Here is a 26,683-nt window from a genome sequence, read left to right on the forward strand (position 1 = left end):
ACAGGTGTGTGCTCTCACACTCAGCTGCAGTGCCTAGTTGAGGAATGCAGAAATAACACATGGCCTGTATCATATATGATGACTTAGCTAACCGTTGAGCAAGTTAAATCCTTAGTTTTTGGTACAGCTACATTCACGCAGTGCATGGGAGCTGAGAGTTGTAGAACAGCACACAGGGTTTGAGGTGGTCCCTGAGAAGATGTCCTGTGGACTATATGAAGATTTCTGTAAGAGCAAAGTAAGGCACCAGGGCCAGAGGATGGAAGCAGTAACTTGAAAGTTGCCTCTGGAGAGGGACCAGGGCTGGTGGGTGTAGAGAGAATTTTAACCCTGAAAATTGTGTTTTAGTTACTTACCTAAGTGTGAATGTGAACTGTCACCTGATGTCTCACGAGTGGTCGGCTGAGGCACGTTTCATTCTGCCCTCTTCTATTTCCATGATAAAAATCTTCTCAACTTAAAGTTACGGTAACCCATGGGGTTATGGTTACTTTAGTGACTGGGGACAACAACAACAACAGTCTTTATCCCTCCCTTGCTCCCGTACCCTGCCCATGCCCTGCCTGGGTGGGAAGCACAGTCACTACACAATGGGGTGCACACTGTGTTAAAGGTATCTAGCTATCTGAGCGATGCCTGGCAGATGCATACCCATGCAGAGCTGGCTGGGATTGCTCAGTTCAGTGAGCACACTCACTAGTGTAAGGATATCCCACACTCACTAGTGTAAAGATATCCCTGACCGTATGTTAAGCCATAACAAAGAACACTTTGCGTTTATAACATGCTTTAATTTTTTTTGTTTTTAGGTACTTAAGGATATTTCAAAATGTGGATCTATCTAGCAATTTTTACTTTAGGTAAGTTTCTTCCTTTTAGAAACTTGATTCTCGACATTTTAAATGGCTAGTGTAAAGGTACTATAAAAATCACCTTTGTTTCAGGAAGAAAGTAATACGATTTAAAGAAATAACTTCATTATGGAATTTTGAATCATAAAAACGAAATCGTATCACTTCAGGTGCAGAGTTGTAACAGTGCCATGGTTCAGTCTCAGCTGATGGTCTGCCAAAATGAAGAAAAAGCTAATTAGAAATAGGAAAGGGATTTCAATCTCGACGTGTTGCGGGTGGCCCTGTAAGTGAACAGTTGTGCTGGAATGAATGTAGCGTTAAGCAGATTGAACATCCTAAGAGTATGCTTTGGGAGAGAGAACAGAAATCTCTCTTTGTACAGAGACATTTGTGGAGATCTATTTAACATAGCCAGCAAGCAGACAGACAAACAACGAGCAAATGTTACAGCATTGTGACGAAGTGTTAAGATGGCAGTGTGACCAGTCTCAGGCTGGACAGACAGACAGACACAGGTGTAATAGACAGAGGAGTCTGTCTGCTGTAGTATCCAGACTGAGACGTAGACTCAAGACGGTGTTCACCAATAACGACCTGAGCTGGGCCTGAGAGAGGGCCCGCAGCATTTGTGTGCATTGGCAGTGCACACAGACCAGGCACTTTGCATTTTCAGGGATCTGTCGTTAGTCGTTAATAGAGTTAATCATTTATTTATAAAATAAACACAAACATAATGAAAGCTAAAATTATTAAGTCATAGAACAGAGGGTTCTAGGTGAAGTGAGTTTTTAATCCACAGGTACTTAGTGGCTTGTAGGTTTCCATGTTTGTCTGATTTCATCTACTTTACATAAGACAGCTTCATCTTCCGCTCACAGTGTTGTGAGCTAATACTGACGCTTGGTGGCGCTGCTGTTTGAAATGGGCTCCTGAGCCATTCTTGGCCATACTAAATTTACGCAAGTCATTCCTCAAGTTATAGTACATATGCTGGGGTCTCAGGGCTGCGCCACGGCCAACTGGAAACCAGCTGCTTAATATAACTTGTCTCCACTCAAGCAAAGGTGGTAAAACTGGGTTTAACAGACAGAACTGAAATTAATTTCAGTCAAATTATGGAACTAAACAGGGGAAATAATAATTAATGTGTGGCTCTCCCAAGAGAATTGTAATACTTAACATATTGCCTGAATACTGTGCTTGAGCCTCAAGATCGTTTCTGGAATTCCGTGTTAAAATGGATAACTAGAAAGACTTAAACATTGTTGATCTTTGTCATGCATACGAACTCACAGAGACCACAGCAGCCTGCACAGACCTGCTCAGGTCTGCACCAGACGGGGTCCTAGAGCTGAAGGGAGAAGTGGGCACATGTCTCATCCCTACCCCAGAAGCTATCTGCTGGTGATAGCCACTTGCAAGTGGGAATCTAGTTTCCTCTGAGGGAGTCTCACTAGGGAAACAAACTACTCTTCAGGATGGGCTTCATGCCAGCAGCGGACGCCAGCAGAGAATGAACTCAGCAGCGTCTTTGCCTCAGAATGTCTTGTCGTGGATCTTTCATTATTATTATTAATATTATTATTTTAATTTTATTTATATATATATTCTTTTTCCTCTCTTTTTAACCTTCAGGTTCTTTGCATCCAATTTATGGGACTCACGAGTGTGTGAATGAGTGGCTCTCTTTCTTGTGCCTTCCCTTGGGCTCTTTTCCTTCTGTTCGCTTATTCTGTCCAACTCTGGTGTGTTAGTTTTTGTTTATTATTTTATGGAATTATTAGTGCATAAAGAAGTCTGTTTTTTAATGAGAAACGGAAGAGGGTGGATCCGGATGGGAGGGGAGGTGGGGAGGAGCTGGGAGGAACAGAGAGAGGGAATATTGTAGTCGAGTTTTATTATGTGAGAAAAAACCCTATTTTCAATAAAATTGTTGATCTTATGAAATTAGAATCATAATTTTTTTCTGCTTAATGACCAACTTTTATTTGTATAAAGACTGTGTTAATTTTTATATGATTCTTATTTTCCTAGAACATGTTTCACTGTAGGAGATTACATTATCTTCTTACCCCTGTATCACTATGAAGTTTGTAGTTACTTTTGCTCATGTTGAAACTATGGCTCAAAGCCAAGCGCTTTTGACGAGGACACTGTACTCCAGTGTCCTATCTATAGAACCACATTCATGGGCATAAGACAGTGTGACTTGAAACAAGAAATGAGATTGATTTCATCATGAAACAAACAAACAAAAAAATACATGTGCCAATCAGCGAGTGGATGTGACCCACTTCATAAATATGTATTTCTAGTGTTCATGATTAAGTCAGATGGTGAGGTTTCTATTTAATTTCCAATCGTGTTTGTATTTGGCCGTGTCTGCAGTGCTCATTTAATGGCATTGCTTCAGTGGAATACCAGGTGCAGAGTAATTTAGCTCACAGATTGTAATTCCCCATGGGAGCCGAGACCGTGAAATATCTTTGCTTCTGTAATTCTTACGTCTGAATTCTCCTCTCAGTTATAGCTATGATTTGTCACACTCGCTTCAGTATAATCTTACCGTCCTGCGAATGCCCCTGGAGATGTTAAAGTCAGAGACATCCACGGCGTGCCAGGAAAGCTTCGACATCTTTGAAGATGAAGGGTTAATCAAACAGGGTGGCAGTGGTAGGTGAATTCTGCATGAATGTGGCATCTCAATGAAGTCTCTCCCTTTCCTCATCCTTTATCCCTTGGTGGCCTTTATCCTTGTGGGTTGTCTTAGAGACGCAAACTTGACCAATTCATTTAAAGTTAATCTCTGTAGCTGTCCCTTGCTACTCTGTGGGGCCTTCTTTCTTCCACCCTTCTCACCCTTTTCCCCCTTTCAACCCCCGACACTAGATAGGAGAGGAAAAAAGATAAAGGGAGAGAGGGAAGGAAGAGATCCCTGAATCTAATTTATTTTCTTCTTTGAGTATGACTACTAACAAACCACAGCCAACTCCTCCCCCCTCCAATGACCAACACCACCAACCAGCCTCTCGGGGCCCTGGCATTTTTCATACAATCTGAAAAGTTCCTAGAATTCCAAACATCACACAATTGCAGAAACTGTCTGCAGTTGGTAAAATTACACCTCTGCTAGAGCACAAGGCAAATCATAGTCAGCTGCTGTGGACAGTCCAAAGCAGCCTCGTATCTCACACTTGGGATTAAAGTGAAACACATTCTTAGAGCATCTGTGTGTGTGTGTGTGTGTGTGTGTGTGTGTGTGTGTTTTAAAGAAGCCAAAATTCTAAAATTGTCTCTACAAATCACAATGTGATTATATTTATAGGCCAGCCAGAAATTATATGTTGTCAGTTTCTAGAAATTATTTGTATACTTTTTAATGGAGTGCATTCAGAATCTAGTCTTTTGGTGACATTTTTATGGAGAATTACCCTTTGAATACTGTAGAGTGGACACCATCATATTTTCATTCACAGAAACTGGTCAGTTATGAGTCAAGTTTGGGCCTAAAGTTACCACGGGTTGCCTGTTATGTGCTGGGCATTTACATACAGTATTCTGAGCCCTATAGAGTGTCTGCTGGGTGAGTATAAGGCGGCTGTGTAGACATAAACACTAAGTAGGAAACTGAGGCCCAGAGGTGTCAGCACAGCAAGTGACTGCTCTCGGCTTGTCACATCAGTCGATCACAGGCCGAGCTGCGTGCCTGGCACTGTCAGGTTGTTGCTAGACCATAGTAGACTAGCCTAAGGTGCCTCTTTGTCAATTCTGTTCTTGCCAGATTTTGGGTTTTGGTCTAGAACCCTAAAGCAAATGGCTTGTTATTGTGGACATTGTGACGGAGTCCTTTCAAGTGTAAAGTGAAAATTTCTTGGCTGAAGTAGGCCAGCTGTGGAGAAGTCATAGCCAGCTCTGGCTTTGAAGCCCTTGCTCCATGCAGCTTAAATGGTAGAGATGAAGCTGCGGGTGCAGAGGCAGCATCCACTCTAAAAGAGACCAGAGGGCTTGCCTGTGCACCCGTGCTCCCATGCGCCTGTGTGGAGAGTAGGGAGAGTAGGAGAGGCTGTGCTTCCCCACAGGCTCTGCCTATGCCCAGACTGTTCTTTCAGTTGAATGTTCCCCCTGGCTTGAGTCTGCTTAGCTTACCTGGTTGTCACTTGGGTTGAGGACAGGCTGGGAGCTCTCTTGCTGTCCTCAGTCCGGGATTCAGACATCCGAATTATAACCCAAAGTATGGAGTGCCTACGGAAGGGAGGAGCTAGTTTGAGTATTTGATAAAGCCAGAAGTGTTGCTGAACTTGCCGCTGCAGTCTGCATTTGAATGTGTGTCTGGGTTCTGCTGTGACTTCTGGGCTGTGCCTAGAACAGCCGTAGGTGGGTGTGATTGAAGAGTGTATCATACAGTCGTCTCCCGGAAGGACACACAGAGCGGGACTTAGAGACAAAGGTGGTACCAGCATTCTGGTCTAGGCTTAAGAGGGAAAGCAGTTCTTGTGCTTTCATCATCGAGGGATCATCCCCTGTTGTTAGCTCATGGCCTTCCATCTCAAAGCAAGCAGTGGCCTGCTGTCCTGTTTCACTTGTAAGAACGCCATGGTTACAGTGCACGAGCCACAATAATCTCCTGGGCTCAAGGCCGTGGGCCTAGTGGACTTCTCTTTCTCCTTGTCATTTAACGTAACCTATTGCCAGGTGCTGGTGACGAGGATTCCAACATTTCCTGGGGTCCAGGGTCATTCTGTCTGGGGAAGCTGGTAGAAATGGAGGGTGAGGGTAGGAGATGGAGGGGTGGGTTTGCTAAACTCTCCGCAAGTGCATTAAGGACGTTACAGAAGCTCTTCAGCCCAGACTCCTCTGTGATAAGCAGCAGCACTTCCTGTGTACAGGCAAAGTAAGGCAAACACTGAGATGCCCCACAGGAGATAGTTATTGGCAACCACACTAATGAGCCAATTAAAAGTATTTAAGTCCCTTTATTTGCGATGACCAAGAGAGAGACCACACCTCTGGAAAGTCTCTAGGTGCTAAAGCTCAGGGGTACAGCACTTTTAAAGACAAAAACCACAATTCCATCCATATATGTTGCGTGGTGCCTGTGGCTGTGAGAGGGGTGGTGGAAGGTCTAGAAAGACACAAAGTCAGGGCAAGATGGCATCACCTTATCCATTTCAAAACTAAGTCACTGTGTAAAGTGACAGATGGAGGAATGTCTGATATAACACTCTCCTACCCCACGCCACTAGTGTGCCTTGATCTCTTTCCTCTCTTCAGGACCTCATGTAGCCCAGGCTGGCCTCAAACTTGCAGCGGGGCTGAGGATGATCTTGAACTCCCCCTTCTGTCTTCTCCTTGAAAACAAAATTAGAGATGTGGGCCAGACATGACCACCGTGCCTAGTTTATGCTGTGCTGGGGACCAAACCCAGGGCCTCATGCATGCCAGGCAAGCACAGCAGGGCACACCTGAGCCCACAACACCCATTGGCTCCTGGATGCACGGAGAGGGCAGAGGACTTTGGCGCCATGCTTGTTTGTTTGCTTGCTTTTTGTTTATGTGTGGTATGGTGCATCGTGTGTGGGCTTGGTGTTCCAAGAGGTCACAAGAGGACATTGGATCTTCTGAAACTGGAGGTCCAGATTATTGTGAACCGCCATGTGGGCACTGATTCAAACCTGGGTCCTCTGCAAGAGTAGTAAGTGCTCCTAACTGCTGAGCCGTCTCTTCAGCCCCTAGATTTTATAAATTAAATTGGAACACATTCAGCTCACATTTTGAAGGGAAGACAATGGGATTACCTGGCTGCTCAGAGCTTTTAATCCATTCGTGTGTAAATATGCTTATTTCATATTTTTTCACTTCAGACAAGTTTTGTGGTGCTCACTGCAGTTTAAATTCGTCTTGATATGCCAGTGTGTTTGGTGATTTCTCCACAAGAAGGAGTCCTGATATAACAGCTGATAGCACGTGGGAAGTGTGAGTGGTGCCCCCCTTACTCTGTAGCCATCACGTGCTTTCTAATCCTTCTCATTCCCGCAGCAGCCCCTGTTAGATGTGGGCAGAGGCCCCAGGTGGTAAGGGGCACTCTGGACCCTCCCTGTCATGGCGCCGGAAGTCCTCGTCCCAGTTGCGGTAACCTCAGACTATGTTCTCTGTGGCTCGATTTGCTCCATTTGTCTTCATTCATGCATCTGTCATCACATCCTTCATTTGACTCACACTTTTTTTTTTTTTTTTGATTTAAAAACTCTAATAAGTCAGAATGTCAAAGTCTTGTGTGACTTTGAAGCTCATGGTAGGGAGCCCTAGAATACAGCCACGGAAAGTCCTCTGACGCTGAAGGCAAAAATGGAAGAACTTAGCAGTGTGCAGGATGTCAGTCAGTGCCTTTATATTCTCGTTACTTTTGTTTTTCAGGCGTCTTTGGGATCTCTAGTGAGCCTTACATGAAGTATGTCTGGAATGGTGAACTTCTGGGTGTAGTTAAGAACGCCGTGCATCGCGACTGGCTGTTGTACATTATTCATGGGTTCTGCGGGCAGTCAAGTATCCTTTTATACATATTCAAGATGACAGCGTCATCGTGCGGTGTCAGCGTGTAGAAAGGTCATACACTGTGGGACTGTGGTCACCACTCTGTGTCCCTGTCCTAGTTAGGATCTCTATTGCTGCGATGAAACACCATGGCCAAACCCACATTGGGAACAACAGGTTTATCTGGCTTACGCTTCCATCACTGTTCATCGTCTGAGGAAGTCAGGACAGGAACCCAAACTCCAGGCAGGGACCTGGAGGCAGGAGCTGATGCAGAGGCCATGGAGGGGTGCTGCTTACTGGCTTGCTCTTTATGGCTTCCTCAGCCTGCTTTCTTATAGAACCCAGGACCTGCCCAAGGGCGGCCCCACCCATCGACAGTCATTTTTCAGCTACATGAAGTAGCAGTGAGATGAGGGATGTGTATCAGATAGAAAAGGCTGCAGTGGTAGCCGTGGTACCATAGAGTGCAGACTTTGATTGGAAAGGATTATAATGAAAGCCCTAGAGTCAGGCTACCGGGCTCAGTTTGATGATACCTTGGCTTTTCTCCTGCAGGTTGACTTTTCACTAATTCTAGCTAATGCTGAAGCCTTTCAACAGGGTGCCATCGTGCTGTGAGGAGGAGGAGGATGAAGAGGAAGAGGGGGAAGAAGGGGGAGGAGGAAGAAGAGGAGGAAGAGGACAGGGAGGAGGAGGAGGAAGAAGAGGAAGAGGAAGAGGAAGAGGGCAGGGCATGCTATCTAGCAATGCTTCAGTTTTCTTGCCACTTTTTGAGACAACAGAGGGCATTTGTGAATTCTATGTTTCCTTGATAAGATCCCTTTTATTTTAGGCTTTTAAAAGCAAATGGCAAAATCTTTAAAGGATTGGGAGGGCCGGGCATCAGTTAGTGATGTTTTCTTCTAAACTCTGGGGCATTTGTAGGGGTGGCTGAGGGGCACAGCCTTGAGGGGTGGCCACGCTGCCTTTTCTGTTCCAAGTGTGGGGAGAAACGGGGTGTGTCAGACACAGGGACTTTGAAGTGAAGGTTGGGGGGACACCTGGCTTACTACTTTATAGTCACTTCAACCACCTGACAGGATTGGTCCTGAATCACTTTTGCCTCTGTCCAAAAGTAGTCTTTTTGGGAAGAATGCGAGTTTTTCCCCACCAAATAGAATGTGCTGTGGTGTCTCAAGACTGGCTCTAAAGTGCAGTTCTAGCCTGGTTTGTATTTCCAAGAGCTAGCTCAGGGCCTGGCATATAGTAATAAATGTTTGTTTTTAAAATAGTAAACAACATCATGGATTATCGTTTTATCGTTTTTACAGCTCATTAGTCTAACCGAGGAGTCCGGGCTGCTGGTGATCAGGCATTAAATGAGTTCTGAACGCCTGTGTGGTGGGAGTAATTGCTGTTGACTACAGGCCAGACACCAGAAATTTTACACCAATTACCTCAGCTCATCCTCCCAACAACCTAACAGATTAGTGATTATTTTATCCAGCAGGCTTACAACTAGAAACGTTTCAGAGTTGGGATTTTTTTTTTTTTTTTAAGATTTGAGGCCATTTGCCTAAACCTTAGATAACTTGAAGATGGAATTCAAGTTTATTTATGTTTCCTATACACCTGGGGCTGAACATGTTTATGTGGTGTATTTAGGGTACCTATGTTTTGACTGACACACAAGACAAGGCCAGGTAAAGGATTTTATACTGTTGGGTCATAGTGGCACTCAGGAATTTCAGACTTCAAGGCATTTCTGATTTTTAGACCACAGTTGTTCACCCTATAGCTGCTTTGTGATTGATTTTCAGTAGGTGAGGTTATAACGCAGAAAGTTAGATGCCGTAGACAAGCTGTACACTGGCCAGGCAGCTCACATCGACACCTTCGGGGTTTAAACTTTGGATCACCTTTGCAGTCTGAGACACAGGTCTTCCCTCAGTGTTGACAGTTCTTTCCCTAGTTTACCCTTAGCATTCAGGGATCCGTGCCCTTGTGGGGAGGCCTGGCTCCATAAGGAAGGAGTAGGTGTTCTAACAGTTTTACTTGGTCACAAGGAGAGACATAATACAGTACCCTGTATGCGTCCTTGGAGAGTCACAGAAGTCACTGCTTGAGCATGTTGGGTGTTGCCATCGAACTGGACAGACCTGAGGAACCATTGGGCCCTGTGCTAGTACCTTCTCCGTGGAGCTCTTAGTGTCTCAAGGCTATCAGACAGGATGTATTAAGTGCACAAAGGATAATGATGATTCCTGTAGCTTTCTGTCCAGTCACAAATGCTGAAACACTTTAACGTAGTTCCTAAGAGCTTTTGATCTATGGACGACCAGTGTATGTGACCCTAATAGCCAGAAGGTCCAGTCGGTTTGCTGGGACGCGCTTTCTCAAGAGAGGTGCAAACTGTGAGGTAAGACGGCCAACTGCATTGCTGAAATTTTGTGACCTTTCACGTCGGCTTCACTGATATTGACAAAGCCGCGGACTTCTAAGTAACTAACTGCTTAACATCCGAATGTATTTTATCTCTGTGCGTGCGCATGTGCATGTGTGTGCACAGGGGGGTCTGGGCATGTGGTGGCCAGAGGACAACTCACAGCAGTCATCTCTCTCCTAAGGATGGAATCAGATTGCCAGGCTTGGCAGCAGGTGCCCTTTTTGTCCACTGAGCCATCTCACCAGCCCTAACCAGTGGATTTAAAAAGTGAAGTGTTTTTAGTCCGGGATATTATCAAGAGAATAAATAGCTCTCCAGAATATGAAACTCTTAAGGAAAAAGGGCCGGTCGACAAATGTGTTGAGCAGTAAACTATCTTAGAAAGAGCTGTGCAATGGAGTTTTGAAATGTTCACTGTTTTGGAGGGTAAGGCATATCTGAAATGCTTGGAAAATGTAGGGATGAAACATCCAGCCGCCCACTGAAGAGTGAGGAGAGGAAGTGTATTTATGACGGGAAGGCAATATACAGCATGCCATGGGACAAATGTTGTGGCTGTATTATTTACTTTTGAATAATGAAAGGATAACCAAGCCAGGTTCTCAGTGCTTCTGGAAGTATCCCTTATATCTGGATATGCCTCTGTTCTGTAACTCATGCGGCCTCCAAAGTCTCTGGTCTCTCCCCTTGAGTCCTTCCTACTATCAGTGTTACTCGGATCTTCACTTTGGTCTTCAGAAGTGAAAGTTTTAGATTCTTTGTTCTTTATCTCCTGCATAATTTAACACAATTGTTTTTCTTTTCTCTGGCATCCTACCATGTGTACTGGTCAAGTGCTGTTGGCTATTTGTGTTAACTTGATTTTCTTCTAGTCTGTTTTCTGCTTTTCTTATTTTTTTTTTTTTAGACAAGACTATTAATTTATTATCTTCTTTTCTTTCTTTCTTTTTTGTTTTTTTGTTTTTGTTTTTTCGAGACAGGGTTTCTCTGTATAGCCCTGGCTGTCCTGGAACTCACTCTGTAGACCAGGCTGGCCTCCAACTCAGAAATCCAACTGCTTCTGCCTCCCAAGTGCTGGGATTAAAGGCGTGCACCACCATTGCCCAACTTGTTAAAACTTTTATTTAAAAGATTATTTTATTTTATGAGCTTATTTTTATTTGTATCTCTTTTTTTTTAGCTTCTCTGTGGGTTATTGATTATCCACACCTATTAACTTTTATGTTTTTTTGCTTTTCTTTATCATGTTTTAATGGTTCTGCGTTTCCAGTGTGTACTCTAAACACATTTTAAGATGAATCAGGTTATAATTTCACTGTGTACTTGATGTTTTTCACGTAAACGTTCTAAGAGCACAGGCTATGTTTAATTGCGCCTTTCTTTCCAGGGTGACGTTGCAAATGAGGTGGAGACCGAGCAGATCCTCTGTGATGCCTCTGTGATGTCTTTTACCGCAGGCAGTTACTCTTCTTACGTACAAGTTAGAGGATCCGTTCCCTTATTCTGGTCCCAAGACATCTCAACTATGATGCCAAAGCCACCCATTACACGTGCGTGGGCCAGCCTGCCGGGAGTTGCTTTTGTCTGCTGTCATTCAAGATGATGACTGCTGTCACATAACTCTAATCAGTGGTTGGGTTTTGGTGAGATGTTGGTCCTTTGAGCAAGATTATATGGAGGAGTACCTTTTATTAGCTTTCTGCAGTAATTCATTCTTAACTTTAACTGTTAGTAAATGTGTGTTATTTTGCTTCAGAAATGGCAGACTCATTCAGATTTAATGCTGTGAGTGTCCATTGAGCTGCCTGAGAGTTTGGGAAAGGAAAGTGCTACATCAGTTGAATTGCATTTCTTTTCTATGGTTTGAAAACCCCGTGAGTGTTTTATTTCTGCCTTACAGTTCCACTCACCTTTTCTGTTCTCAGTGGACCAGGCAGATCCCTTTGCACATGTGGCTGCTCTTCACTTTGACCAGATGCTCCAGAGGTTTGGCTCTCCCATCATCATCTTGAACTTAGTGAAGGTATGATGTGCTTATCAGATACACTGGCGACCAAAGGCATGGCCCAGCTATGCTCTGCTTTCACCAGAAAAAGAAAGAGAGGAAAGGAGGAAGGTGGGGATGGAGGATGGGAGGGAGAGAGAGGGGGGAGGGGGAAGGGGAAGGGGAGGGGAGAGGGAGAGGAGGGAGAGGAGGGAGAAGGAGAGGGAGGGAGAGGGAGGGAGATGGAGCGAGATGGAGGGAAAGGGAGAGGGAAGAGAGGGGGAGGGGGAAGAGGGGGAGAGAGGGAGGAAAAGGGAGAGGGAGGAGAGGGGGAGAGGGAGGAGAGGGGGAAAGGGAGAGGAGGGAGAGGGAGGAGGGAGAAGGAGAAGGAGGAAGAGGAGGGGGAGGGGGAGGGGGAAGGGGAGAAGGAGGAGGAGGAGGAGGCGGAGGAAGAGAAGGAGGAGAAGGAGAGAAGGAGGAGGAGAAGGAGAAGGAGAAGGAGGAGAAGGAGAAAAGGAGAAGGAGGAGGAGGAGGAGGAAGAGGAGGAGGAGAAGGAGAAGGAGAAGGAGAAGGAGAAGGAGAAGGAGAAGGAGAAGGAGAAGGAGAAGGAGAAGGAGAAGGAGAAGGAGAAGGAGAAAAGGCAAAGGAGAAGGAGGAGAAGGTGAGGTGTCTGTTGTGCCAGCATGCTGTGTCTGAGCATCTTAGCTTTGTTCTTTGGTCTTAGCTTCCACATCACTTCTTCTGGGCTTGCCTTGGGGAACCGGTACTAGATCTTTCTGAAGGAAGAGGGTGATTTAGTCTACTAGGCTCCTGATTTCCTTGTGTGAACTAGATCTGCATTAAATTCCTTAGTTCTACACCTTAGGAAAAAATGCAGATCAAATGGCCACATCCTCACCTTGATACAGCCCACTCCCTCGACACTCTACAAGAACCACAAACCAGTGTAGCAATAGGACCAAAGGCTTCATTCAGAAACATGGTTCAAGAGTCAGGTGGGCTTGTGAGGAGCTCAGGCAAGGTGGTGTAATGTCTCTCACCTTTCCATCAGAGCACACTGACTGGTCCGTACAGGGTGTGTGCATAATTGGACATGCAGGTCGGTAGAGGGCAAGATCACCCAATAAATTTTATTTATGTCCATTGTACCCAAGTGGATTAAAAGCACATCAGCCAGTGGCTAAGAAGACCTCGGAGACATCAATATAAAGGTTTTACTATATCATGTATATTAATGTAGTCTTTTATTCACAACTGTCTTTAGATGCTAACTCCACACATATTTATTCATGAATGCAGAAGTTGTATAGTCATGTCTTGATCTCTGTCTGCTCCGGGTAATGTAAGTTGGAACTGGATAATGTATAACTCTGATTCAATATTGAAAAGTAGCTGTAATGTACACAGTTTGAAAATTAAGGCAGAAAACTTTAATGAAAACATTTGTTGATCTGTGCCTAGTGGCACAGGCCTATCATCCCAGCTATTCCAGAAGCAGAGGCAGGGGGATCAGAAGTTTAAGGCCTACCTATGCAGCAGAGTGCATTTTAGTCTAACCTGAGCAACTTAGTGAGACCCTGTCCCAAAGTAAAAAGAGGGTAGGAGTGGAAGTGGCTTAGTAGAAGAGCACTTGTCTACATGTGTGAGGCCCTGGGTTCAGCCCCCGGTATTGTACAAACCGTGGTAAGTATGAGTGCTTTTCCAGTCAGTATAGATGATTAGTATACAAGCAAATTCCCACTAAAGTGTCGAGTAATGAGCTATTAGTGGAACAAATCCCCAACTCTAGGTGAGTAGATCTTGTTCCTGCTTTATAGAGTGTAATTGAAAAGTTCTTGTAAATAGAACCCTGAATATATACAGTGCTTGGAATTCTGTGCTAATTCTACACATTAAAAATGCTACTTAATGCCTGTAACTGAACTCAGCCTGCTTTGCCTCCCTGCCGTCTGCCAATGCAGTTTGAAGTGAGTTTTACAAAAACGTTTATTTACAAGGTGGCCAAGCATGTGGAGACAGGAGAGCTGGCCCCAGAGCCCCCTTGCTTAGCCTAGGGTGTAGGGTATTTGTGGTTAAAGAGGTGGTGATGGGGTGTCTAAAGCATGAGGAAGGGTAATTGAAAGTAACCCAGAGTGGACGCACTGATGATCTACACCTGTGCAGTTGGATTGCATGGCTCTTCATAGGCTGTGAGTCCAGAGGATTTAGTAGTGCCTGTGTGCTCTGAGGGTGGACTTTGGTCTCCTGGTGTCAAAAGGTCACTCACCAGATACTTGCGCACACCCAAGTAAGGGATCGGAGATTGCAGTTGGTTTGAAGTAGACAGAAGCAGTATCTAAGTTGTTGGAAAACAGCTGGGCCATGGTTGCCCTCACAACGCAGTGGTCAGAGACATCACTTGTCACAGATCTCATAGGAGGAGCCTGCTCGATCACATGACCTCTGAAGCTTGTTCACGTGACCTCTGAAATGGTGGAGAACTCATGGGTAAAAGGCAGGCCGAGCAGGATGATTTTTGATGTGAGTCTCAGAGCAGGGATTAAGAGCAGGGTGACAGGCGTGAAAGAGATGCACTCTAATAGCACACGCTTGCAGTGTGTGTGCACCTGTTGAGAGAGAGTCATCAGAGTGATGAGGTTTCATTTGATTGGCTAAAAAGGAGGCTCGAACCTAGGACCTCTCACATGCCTGGCAAGAGCCCAGCCACCGAGCCACACCCTCAGCCCTGTCTTCAGCTGTTTTGTTAACAGGATAGAGCAGCTGCTGCTTCTTTCATTTGGAGGGAGGTCTTGGTAAGCTGTGGTTAAACCTTCAAAGAACGTCTGTGGCCGTAGGAGAACAGCAGGAGGAGCTGTCCCTTGTCGCATTGCTACTGTGTGATGTTGCTGAGAGGAAACGCTTCTCCGGCTTTCCTTTGCCCATTTGCCCCGTTGTGAACCCCTCCCTCTGTGGGCACCCCCTCTCTGGGCCCGTTGACGCACAGGATGACCCTTAACCCTCCATTCTTAATTCTTATATAATTTCTCTATTCGTTTTATTCCGCTGTGCAAAAACTAGCCTTGTTTGTTTCCACAATGGTTATTTTCCAGTTGGTGACAGTTGGAAATCAGCACGGGAGGGCTTTGACACCAGCAGTGGTGCTATGCATCTCTTAAGTCTCTGCTGCAGTTTTTCTTTGTTTTAAGTGAAGGCCTGATGAAGGTAACAGCAATAACTAATTTTTACTGAAGACTCTGCTAAGAACTTACAATGCTTTGTTGCCTTTAAACCCCTCGTTACGGCTGTGAGGGATATACTGCTCTTAGCCCAAGGAAATGCGATAGCCTTGCTGAAGGGTACTGGGCAGCAGCCCAGAGCTGCACGGTAGCATAGTCTCCAGTAGTGAGAGGCAGTGTGGTAACCTAGGAGGTGCTGCAGGCTGGGAGGCGGGGCTCAGGCCGTTCTGCCACAGTGTGAAGCCCGTGAAGTGCCTGCCCTGCTACCTCGTGGTTGTTTTGTGGGTTGCATTTGAAAAAGCACTCTGTAGTCTTCTGTGTAGGGATTGCCTGTCCAGACCATGTTGATTTCTCTCTGTGTCCGGCAACCGTCTGGTTGCAGTGGTGGGTTCTCTTCTGGTCCTGGATAAGTGAGTGTTGCTACTAGAGAGGCTGTGGATGTGTGGGCCAGGCTTGTATAGAGTATACTGGGGATGCTGCCAGCTCAGCAGGGGGAAACCCAGCCTCGTGGCTCTTCAGAGCTGCTGGCCGTCACTCAGGGAAGATGTCTTAATTTACATTTATATGGTTTTCATTTTAGTAACATTTACTATTTTTAAGAGTAGATTTATTGATCTTATGTGTGTTTTACCTGCGTGTATGTCTGCGCACTCTGTCTACTTAGTGCCCGAAGAGGTCAGAAGAGGGCATCAGATTCCCCTGGAACTGGAGTTATGCACGGTTATAAACCATCACGTGGGTGCTGGGAATTGAACCTGTGTCCTCTGCAAAAGTAATATGTGCTCTTAAGCATTGAGCTGGCTCTCCAGCCCCACATTTAAGACTTTAGATGTAAAAAGTGTTTCACATGTTTTTTGATAAAGGAGAGAGAGAAGAGGAAGCACGAGAGGATTCTGAGTGAAGAGCTGGTGGCTGCAGTCACTTACCTCAACCAGTTCCTGCCCCCGGAGCACACCATTGTCTACATCCCCTGGGACATGGCCAAGTACACCAAGAGGTGAGAGATCGGCAGAGCCTGGCTGAGCCTCCGGGGTGACGCAGCTCCTTCAGTTTCCTTTGTGAGACTTAGGTGAGGACGTTGTGCCTCCATCAGGTGTCCGGTTTTCCCGCTGCGCAGTCTGTCACCTCCTCCCTTCCGTTCCTGACAGCAGCAGTGCCGCCATTTTCTGTTTTGCTCTCCACTCTCTGGTCATCTGTCTCCTAGATGAACAGCAGTAGCTCTGTTGATAGGAAGTCCTAGCTCCTCACTGTGCGCCTCAAGCCCCATCAGCTGGTTGGTTCTGGAATGTTATAACCTTAACTTATTTGGGACTGATCTATTTGAGAAAACCTGGGCTTTATTCCCAGAGCTAGCCCCACCCCAGGGTGGTCCTGTTGCTTGCCACCCACCTCCACCGCTACCCTGTCCCATGTTTCCTCCCTTAACCTCCAAGATTTGGTTCAAAACTAATCTCTTCTAAGAAACCCTTTCCCACTGAGCCTTGTACTGTCTTCTCCGAGTGTACCTCGCGTTGCAGAAGCTGCGGGTTTATTTACTGTCACTGTATTGTTTTGTACGTGTTGTGTTTCTTCCCCCTGAATCTTTTTATGGAATTAGTACGCCAGGCACACACAAGTGCACCCATGTCCTGGAACATGTTAGTTAAGTTGTTGAAACAGTCATGTTATCGTATGTTTCCATTTTTCTTCCCCTGCTACTGCACTGTGCGTGGTCCTTGCCTGGTTATGTAGGGTTTGACTGACAGCTACTGAGGAGGGACAGGCTCACAGGAATGTTGGGTGCCAAGATTGAGGAGTATGCTGGTATTTGATATCTAATTGGCTTGTTAGTTATTGAGTACACATTATATTTCCAGCTTAATTATTTCCATGTTTCTGTTACATAAACCACAAGATTAAAACAGTCAAGTCCCCAAGCATCGTTTCTGTTGATGCTGTTTGCTTAGATGGAAGAGTAAATATGCACGGACACCTAAGTTCTCCCTCTTCCGCCTTCCCCGCTCAGTAAGCTGTGCAACGTTCTCGACCGGCTGAATGTGATTGCAGAAAGCGTGGTAAAGAAGACTGGATTCTTTGTGAACCGCCCTGATTCTTACTGCAGCATTTTACGGCCGGACGAGAAGTATGTATGACGCTTAAAATCTTAGCACGAGAGATGGGGAGACGAGCATTTGCTGTACCAGCTTGGAGACCCCAGTTCAACCCCTGGAACCCACACCAGAAAGCCAGGGTGTGGCCTGTGCTTGTCGTCCCAGCACTGAGGAGGCAGAGATAGGCAAATCCCGGGGCAGGATGGCTCAGCAGTTAAAGGCTTCTTCCTCCTAGCCTGAATCCCAAGTTCCCATATATTAGGAGAGAGATGACTCCCGCATGCCACCCTTTGACTTTGTATTGGGTACTGTGAGGTACAGAAGCGCCCCACGCCCCACACCATTACCACATACACAAAGAAAACGTAAGTCAAGATATTTGTTCTTATGTACAGACATTCTAGAAGTTAGGGACACGACTTAGTGAGTGACAGCACTCACCTTGCAAGCATGAGGATGGCCAGCACCCATGTGAGAGCCTGGGCATGACTGTGTGTGCCTGTGACTCCAGCATTAGGAAGCAGAGAGTCACATTCCAAATGCTTGCAGCTCACGAGTGCACACACGGGCACACACACACACACACACACACACACACAGGTGTGCACATGCACACACTGTAAAATAAAATATTATAAGTACTGGAAGTCTGTGCTAAGTAGAGGACGGAAGGATGGATGAACAGGGGTAGGGAGGCTGTTGAGGAGACTGCAGGAACATTCCCTGTGTGCTTGGGAACTCCTGTGGCGGCTTTCGATGGAAGCCACAGGAGTCTTTCATTCACTTTGTGGAAGAAGCGTTACAGTATGTGTGTAAAGTAGACTTGTCTGTAGTGAACTCCTTGTTTGCCACATAGTAGACCAGGGAGGTCTTTCTGATTGACAGTGGATACTTTCATGAATGTAGACTCTGGCAACATGCCACAGTGATTTGCTCACTGCTTGTTTCTTGGCGGCTTCCAGAAAGGATGCATTCCTTATTGACATGTGAAGGAACCAGTGTCGCGTATTCCCAGCATTTGATCTCAGTCAGCATAGTTAACTCCGGTGGTGGAGTAAGACCTAAGCAAACCTAGTGTCTACGTTTGCAAGACGCCTTCTGCTATAGTTGGCAGGATTTGCATTCCAGGGAATCATAAGGTACAGGGAGAAGACAAAGCTGTAGAAGGTCTTACACCTGCATTTGTCCATGGTTACAGAGACTGGAGAAAGATACGGGCTTGAAGGAAAGCCAGGGCAGTCTGGTAGAACACAGAGAGGGTGTCCAAGAGGGACACTGGCACCTTACGATGACTCCAACCCCAGCTTGCTTTGAGTATGGTGACTGACTGTCTCAGTTATTCACACCGAACAGAGCAAGAGTGCAGAACTATCTGACGTCAGACAGCTTCCCTTCTATTGCTGTAGCTCTTAGAATCTACATATATATATATACACGTGTGTGTATATATATACGTATATATATATATATATATATATACATATATATATATATATACACACACACACACACACACACACACACGTATATATATCATATCAACCCTGCCCCCTTTTAAAAATAGAAAACAGGGTTGGGGTGTGGCTTAGTCGTAGTGCATGTGCTCAGGGAGCCCAGGGCTGGGTTTAGTTCCCAGCACTGGAAGACAACGGAATGTAAAGTGTCTGTTTTTACCCACAGGTGGAACGAACTAGGAGGTCACGTGATTCCCACTGGTCGGCTCCAGGTATGGATACTATTATATTCATAATGAGTACCAGGTGTGGATACTATTATATTCATAATGAATACAATCCGTGTCCATGGTGTGCACTGTTTTAGGGGTTGAGGACTTGGTGATGTTTCGCTTGTTTTGTTTTATTTGAGACAGGCTCTCACTATGCAGCCCAGGCTAGCCAGATGCTCACTCTGTAGATCAGGCTTTCCTTGAACTCACAGAGAACCTGCCTGTGTTTGCTTCCCATGTGCTGGGATTATAGGTGTCCGCTGCCGTACTCAGTTCATTTTTTGTAATGTTTTCTATTAGCAAACATGAAGATGTATTTGATGCAAAATTATTAATAACTTGAAAATGGTTTTTAAAAGTTTTCTTGCTAGTGTTTAAATCTTATATAAATATATATAGCAGATACTATATAGCTTATACATTTTTCTACATATAAATTTTTATTACTGGAAGTTAAAAACAAGGATATATGGAAATAATAGGTTAGATTGGTTTTGTAAAGCAAACTAGTGTGCGTTACACTTGTTAGCTTTGTTTTAAGCGTGGTATAGCTGGTGACTGGAATGAGGGCACTCTGCTCTTTCAAAGGACCCAAGCTTGGTTCCCAGCACTCGTCCCGTCCCATTCCACCCTTCTGCCGGGTGACTCTGCTTCAGGGAGACTGACACCATCTTTGACTTTTATGGGCACTAGCACATACAGGAACACACACAAACACACACACACACACACACACACACACGCACAGCGTTAACCACTAAATAGTTGGTTTGTATAATGAAGGAGCAATATCAGATAAAAAAATCGATATTTGACTAATTAGATAATATAGAAAATATTAGCTGTTTGCTTTATCCTGTTGAGCCTTCAAAGTAAATTCAAATATAGATTGGGTTTAGTGATGCTGTCAGAGTAACATTAAGTGAAAAGTAAATATAACCTTATATGATTTAGCAAATTGTTCTTTGTGATTTTAAATGCTGAACTTTGCCAGATGTGAAACTTGTTCAGGATTAGCTCCCACAGCGTTTGCTCTGTCCCTTAAGGGAGGAGTTTCCCTGGGGTTGGAAGTAGTCCAGGTGTCTGAACAGTGACCTGAAAACCTCCCCGTGTTCTTTGTAGACCGGCATCCTTCGAACCAACTGCGTGGACTGTTTGGATCGCACCAACACGGCGCAGTTCATGGTGGGCAAGTGCGCCCTGGCTTACCAGCTCTATTCCTTAGGACTGATTGACAAGCCCAACCTGCAGTTCGATACGGACGCGGTGAGGTAATGCTTGTCTGCTGCCATTTGAAAGGCAGCACTGACAAAGGCAGACTCGACTTACGGGATTTTATAACTGGTTCTACTTTCAGCTTCTCAAAGGTTTATGGCTAAATGACAATATTCAAGTTACTTCTATATTTCTACCGTGTGTTTGTATATTACTGCCATTGGGTATTGTGTTGTTTGCTTGTGTTGTCATCAAACACTGTTTTTTTTTTTTAAAGATAAATTCAAAGTACATCTACAAACTAATAGGTTAAATTAAAACCCAAACGGCACTGATAGATGGTAAGCTTCTGTACACATGTGAACTAAGCGTACAAAGCGTGTAAGAGATTCTTCACTCGGGACTGTCTGTCAGCTCTGTGAAAAGAGAAAACATATGGCTTGCCTGTCTGCTGGGGTCAGAATGTTCCTGTCACCCTTAGGTCCTTGTTGAAATCCTCACCCCAAAAGTGGTAGTATCAGGGGGTGGGCTCTTTGGGACTTGCTTAGATCTAAGGGCAGAATCCCTGTCCCTGGGATTAGCGGCGTATAAATGTCACTAAGGGCTGTCTGTGAGTCTCTTCCTCATTTGAGGACAAAGCAAGGTGACCCGGCCTATGACCTGAAGGGGCCTTTTCCAGGCAGTGACTCTGTAGATGCCTTTGTCTTAGACGTTGTAGCTTCTAGAACCACGAGAAATAAAGGTTTCTTGGTTATAAGCCACCTTGTCTAGGCTACGCTGTTACAGTGGCCCAAACAGAGCATGGCACTGTCTGTAACAAGACCTGTGTTTAGCAACAATCAGAGGAACCGAATAGTGTCATGGGAAGTGAGTTGCCCCGGCAGACTGTAGGCGACTGGAGTGCTTCGGACATGGCTAGAACCAGCTTGGTCCAGCTTTAGTTACATTTTTGGTGCCTCATTTTCTCATTAGAGTTTTCTGTATGAAACAATGCGTTTTATATTTACACTCATTTCAAGCCTCTAAAGACTCCACAGGAAAGATTCAGAAGGGTTCATAACATTAAGGACTTTCCCCCAAGTCTGGCCCTCTGGACGGCTTGTGCAATCATTTGGGTTAATTTTTCTTGGTAATGGGGACTGTCCCCAGGGCGCATGCTCTGTCGCTGAGTTCTGCCCAGTCCCTCTCTCCATTTTACATTCTGGGACAGAGTCTTACCAGCTTGCTCAGGCTGCCTTTGAATTCACGCACAAGCAGGCCTTGAACTTGTGATTCTCCTGGCTTATCCATCCTCCTTGGTAGCTGGGATTATGGATCTGAGTCACTAGACTTGGTGACAACATTGTATAGCATGTGTTTCCCTTCTGTGTAGGTTATTTGAGGAGCTCTATGAAGACCATGGAGACACCCTTTCCCTGCAGTACGGGGGCTCTCAGCTGGTTCACCGGGTAAAGACCTACAGAAAGATAGCGCCATGGACCCAGCACTCCAAGGACATCATGCAGACGCTGTCCAGGTACTACAGCAACGCCTTCTCAGGTAAGTCCCTGGCAGGGGCGGTCCTGCCACCCACACTACAGCTGGCAGGGGCCGGTCCTGCCACTCACACTACGGCTGGCTTTCTTCTGGTACATGGATGCTTCTCTTTTTAGCTCTTTATTTAAATAAGGTTTTCATTATTTATAGATTTAAATAAAATGGACTTTGTGACTTAGAAGGTACTCAAAAACTATTTAATTCAGGAATAAATAAACATTCGGATACTTTTTGAGACTGGTTTCACATATCCCGGGTTGGTCTCACTCATGCTGAGTATCGGAGGATGACCTTGAACTTCCGATCTTCCTGAATGCTGGGATTGCAGGGGGGGCCTCACTGTGCCTGATGTGTAAGGTGCTGAGGATTAAAAACAAAAGTCTGTGCATGCTGGGCAAGCAGTCTGCCAACGGTTACTGTGCCCAAATTCTGTGTTCTAAAGTAGGCCACCGTTGCTCTCCGCCACTCAGAGTTGCATGGTTTAATGTGATGGGATGTGGTTGGGCTTCTAGACTCTTCCTCCTCGTGTCTTTCTCCTTCTGTTTCTGAACGTAGAAATTCAAAAAAGCGTTAAATCATTTTTTTCAAACAGGGGTTAACATCTTGGTAGTTATTTATGAGTGTGTTACTCAATTTAAAAATGTCAGCTAGAAATGAATAATGACATTAGCGTGGGATTACTCACCTAGTCACACATCTGTGACCTGCAAGTACTAAATCATTCGAGTACAGGTCTCCAGTGGCCCATCTCCTGCCTACATTCAGATGCCATTGTCAGCATACATAACGCATGTCACAGGCTGAAGCAATTATGAGACACGTTTCCATACACAGAATTCCTCCAGGAAGAGCCCAGTGGCTGATCCTATGAGATTTCCTCAGGGTCTGTGGGAGGAGGTGAAGTTGTTCTCTGGGATGAACTGCTGTTGCTTCCCTAGGCCTCCCTCCCAGTTCTTTACCTCAAGTGAATAGAGAGAAAGGCTTCAACGGGCTCTAGGTGCTGCCTTTGGAGGGATCCCATGTGCTCACTATAGATGGCTATACATTAGCTCTACAGCAGAGGGATGGCTGAGAAGAGTGCTATATGCTGAGACTGTCTGCAGACTTAGAGTAAACCTTACGGGAAAGGAGTGTTTAAATGGCTCCAGATGGAGCCTTCTAGAAACAGGCTGTCAGCATTGGGTTGGCTGGGCCCTAGCTAGTTGAGTTTCCCTGGAGGACCAAGAGGCCCTGACAGCCAAGGATCTGGGGGTAGAACTGGAAGCCTTCTCTCAAGTAAAAAGATCCAGGTGCTCGAACCAAGGAAGTTGTAAGAAAGTCCCGAGCGATAGGAGCCTGAGAAACATCCCTGGGCATCAACATTTATTTTCAATGTTTGAGGTCCTGAGCAGATGGAAGTGAGTCAGGTATGGCTCTGTTTGTATGCAACAAAGAGACAGGGCAACACAAGGGAGCACGCTAGCATTTCCACAGTGTTTGTGGGTCAGTGGTCCAGGCACAGTTGGCGGTGGGGGTGGGGTGTCCTGCTTAGACTGTGAAGGCTGTAGTTAGGATATTAACCAGGCCATCTCATTTGAAGCTCTAGCTAGGAAAGGGGCCACCTCCGAGCCCATGTGTTTGTTGACAGAATCCAGTTCTGACCTGTAGGATGCAGGACGCTTGCTGCTTCACAAATGGCTCTGGAAAGAGCCTGTTAGTGAGTCTGCTGGCAGGACAGTCTCCCATAGGTCACATAATCCCAAGAATGACATCCTACTGCATGCCAGAGCCCACTGACCAGAGGCAAACCACAAGTCCTGTGCACACAACTAAAGTGCTAGCATGACCAGCAGACACTGTCTTCTAGTTGTGGATGCCGGAAGTCTAACAGTGTCAGCAGGACAGTTCCCACTGAAAGCCATGGACGAGGACCCTCCCTTGCTTCTGTCTGCTGGTGGCTGGCAGCCTTGTGTCTGTGGACTGGCACAGTGGTGTGCCTCACGCTTTACTCCTTGTGTTGAGGTCTGTCTTCATGACGTTCTCTTCCGTGTTTCCCTTTCCTTTTCCTATGAGGACACCAGCCAGCCTGACTGGATCAAGAGCCCGGTGTACCCCAGTGTGATTGCATCTTAATATGATTATATCTACAAAGGTTATTTCTGAGCATGATCATGCCCCTGGCGTTGTGGGGTTCAGCCTTCTGGATCCCTGTGGAGACTGCAAGTGTTAGCACAGGGACGGACTCCTGGGTACGTGTCTCCATGATAAAGCTTGAGGACTGCCCTTAGAGAAGCAGTGTCCGTCTACCCTCCCACCCTCTCCTGTCACCATTGCCCTTGCAAAGGCGATCATGATTGACACTTAAGGACCAAGGCTGTTTTGTAGGAGTAGAAGACAGAAATGAGTGTCATTCTGTAGATGATTTAGAAAGAAAGACACAGTTTAGAAGGTAACGCTGGTGCCGGAGATCAGTATGTACGGATGAAAAGTACAGCCAAGTTATGCAAACTGAGATGTTATGAAAGGCTGTGTGAGTAACGAGGCTGTAACACGTCTTTATTTTAAGATGCGTGGTGTCACTGGGGTGTGCACCTTACTTTGTCCTGAGTATTACATAATGCTGAATATAGGATGATTTTCTTTCAACCAGTCCTATGTGATACCTCTGGGCTGAGCAGGAAGATATTTAGGATTAAGACCCTGAATGAAGTACTGAAATTAAGTGACTGGGAATTTCACCCTAAAGTACTGAAATTAAGTGATTGGGAATTTCGCCCTGTTTGTATTGACAGACGGTCGCCCTATGAACCACTCTTTGGACCTCTTGTTGGGACCCATTTTAAAAATAGTTCTTAAAGCTAGATACTGTTATTCAGGTCAGTGGTCCTAGTTGGGAAGCTGAGGTAGAAAGACAGCTCAAACCTATGAATCTGAATGCAGCCCGGGAAACATAGCATGGCCTATCTCAAAATACACACATGTACACGCATGCAAGCACATGCAACAGTTCTTGAGGCTTCACATGTCAGTGTGCTCAGGGCTTTGTCTCTAGAGAGCATCTGCCGGGTTCCAGCCTGACAAGTTTCCCAAGCATGTGGAGGGTGCTGTACTGGAAAGGCACAGTTGCCTAGATACTCACCTTAGATGCCAGGAAGAACCTTTAATTCCCTGAGAAACTGTCCCCTGACCCCGCTTTTTTTAATATTTAAATTTTACTAAGCCTGTATTTTTTTTTTTTTTTTGGCTTCTGCATCTTGATTTTAAATCCTATTATAAGGGGAAAAAACCAGACTGCCCGCTGTAGTTAACAATAGAACACACACGCATACACACGCACACATGCACACATGCATGCACACACACAACACATATGTATGATTTAAATGTAGTGAATGCATAGAAGTGGACCATATCCTCTTCAAACAGATTTCAAAAAGTAAACTGCATGCTCACCAAGTAAAGAGCGCCATGCTTGCCCACAGGTAGAGAGGTGACTATCGAAGACAATACTGAGCTGATTTCCCCAGTGCCAGGAGGTGCTCTGCAGGTACCCACCACGTACCTTTTCGGCTTACCTCTAGAAGGGAACATGCAGGGGCATTTGAGGAGAACACTTCCGCTTATCACAGATAGTGAGATGACCTTCCGAGGTCATCCTCATGACAGCAGTGAGTAAACCCTATTGCAAAGATGTCCTCTTGCATCTGGAAAGCCATTGACAACTCTGGTAAAGCCAAGTCTCGCCACCCCTTGTGCCACCACAGCAGGTAGACATGACAGGGGGAAGCTCTAAGTTGTCTCTTGCAGTCCAGGTTGGGTGAAGCAGACTGCAGACAGTGTGGCAGTCTTGTGACACTATTCCCTAGTGCAACCATTCTCCAGCTCCCCAGAATGGCTGCCCCATGCTTTGTCCTCTCCTCTGAGAACCTGAACCCCAGCCACTGACAGTGGTTCATGCTTCACTGAGAAAATCAAAGTCATGGAAGGGAACTTCCCTTCCCTGCCAAATGCAGAAACCGTGCATATCTGCACAGAGCCTGCCTTGCGTTGTTTTTCTGCCCTCTGCTCTGTTCCGAGTAGCATGCTGCTCTTGCGTTCCTATGATATTCCCTTGTTCCTGCACACAGTTTCTCTGTCTTCTCCATCCCTTCTGTTGACTAAAGCACAGGAGTGTTTCTATCCAGCCTCCCATCTCTCTCTAACCCCATGTCTCCCTTCTGCTACAGCCCCGGCTCTCTGCCTGCCTGAGCAGGCCTTCTTGTACCTGTCAGGGTTGCCCGCAGTTTCCATGTTGCCGTATTCCTCGGTTCTTTCTGCCTCCCTCTTACCCATTCAACTTTGCTCTGGGCCAACATTTCCTCTTTCCCACAACCCCTGCACTATCTTGACAGACTCTGGATGGCTGCTCTATTTCTAAATCTCCATCCTCTCTTCTTCTTCTTCTGTACTTTTACCCTAGGGGTGTCCTCAGATATTTTATAATCAGACACACGTGCGTGCCGACTTCACCCTCCTGTAGAATTCTGCATCCTTTTTCCATAGTAATTAACCATGGCCATATTCAACTTGTGTTCTCTACTGAGAAAGCCGAAATGAAAATAAAGTCAGCATGTCAGGTAACCCCAGTGTTACGTACAGGCTTCCCGGCTCTTTCCTGCTGGGACAGAATTCCATGCAGTTGTGGGACTGAGGCCCCGTGTTCTCATGGGCAGCTGACTGTGATTCCAGAGGCGACTTGTGACTTGTTCTGTTTTATAACCCTCATTGGCAAGTTGAACCCATTTTGTCTTTCAGATTTCTATACGATCCCCTTTGCCTTCTTCTTCTGCCTTTAAAGGATTCACATAACTACAGATGATTCAGTGTAATTTCCCTGTTATCTTGAAGTTGTTATGAGCAATTCAGTTATATTTGCAAAATACCTTTTTACAATGCAATGTAAAATATTCCTAGGTAAGACACTAGGGAACCAAGGTGTTAGGTCCAGATTATTCTCTTCCTACCGTATATTTCTAATACATCTGAGGCTCAGCATAAGAGTGCTTGGTAGGGTGTGCTGCAATCCCAGCACTTGGGAAGCTAAGGCAGAACGATCTTGAGTTCAAGGCCAGTTTGGACTACACA

At 45.6% G+C, this 26,683-nt stretch overlaps 1 protein-coding gene across 2 annotated transcripts in view; it reads left to right on the forward strand.

Moving 5' to 3' along the window:
- Fig4 (FIG4 phosphoinositide 5-phosphatase) overlaps positions 1–26,683 on the forward strand; it is a 111,862-nt gene that overhangs the window by 27,027 nt on the left and 58,152 nt on the right. For both annotated transcript variants that reach the window (XM_034524793.2, XM_076917075.1), the window contains 11 exons: positions 810–860; positions 3,379–3,527; positions 7,269–7,397; positions 9,686–9,786; positions 11,201–11,363; positions 11,739–11,836; positions 15,877–16,010; positions 17,019–17,135; positions 18,784–18,829; positions 19,952–20,100; positions 21,417–21,583. In XM_034524793.2, coding sequence (XP_034380684.1) covers positions 810–860; positions 3,379–3,527; positions 7,269–7,397; positions 9,686–9,786; positions 11,201–11,363; positions 11,739–11,836; positions 15,877–16,010; positions 17,019–17,135; positions 18,784–18,829; positions 19,952–20,100; positions 21,417–21,583 — 1,304 coding nt within the window. The remainder of the gene's footprint in view (positions 1–809; positions 861–3,378; positions 3,528–7,268; positions 7,398–9,685; positions 9,787–11,200; positions 11,364–11,738; positions 11,837–15,876; positions 16,011–17,018; positions 17,136–18,783; positions 18,830–19,951; positions 20,101–21,416; positions 21,584–26,683) is intronic.

The sequence above is a fragment of the Arvicanthis niloticus genome, chromosome 20 (genome assembly GCF_011762505.2).
Source record: "Arvicanthis niloticus isolate mArvNil1 chromosome 20, mArvNil1.pat.X, whole genome shotgun sequence".
In the NCBI taxonomy this organism is placed as follows: domain Eukaryota; kingdom Metazoa; phylum Chordata; class Mammalia; order Rodentia; family Muridae; genus Arvicanthis; species Arvicanthis niloticus.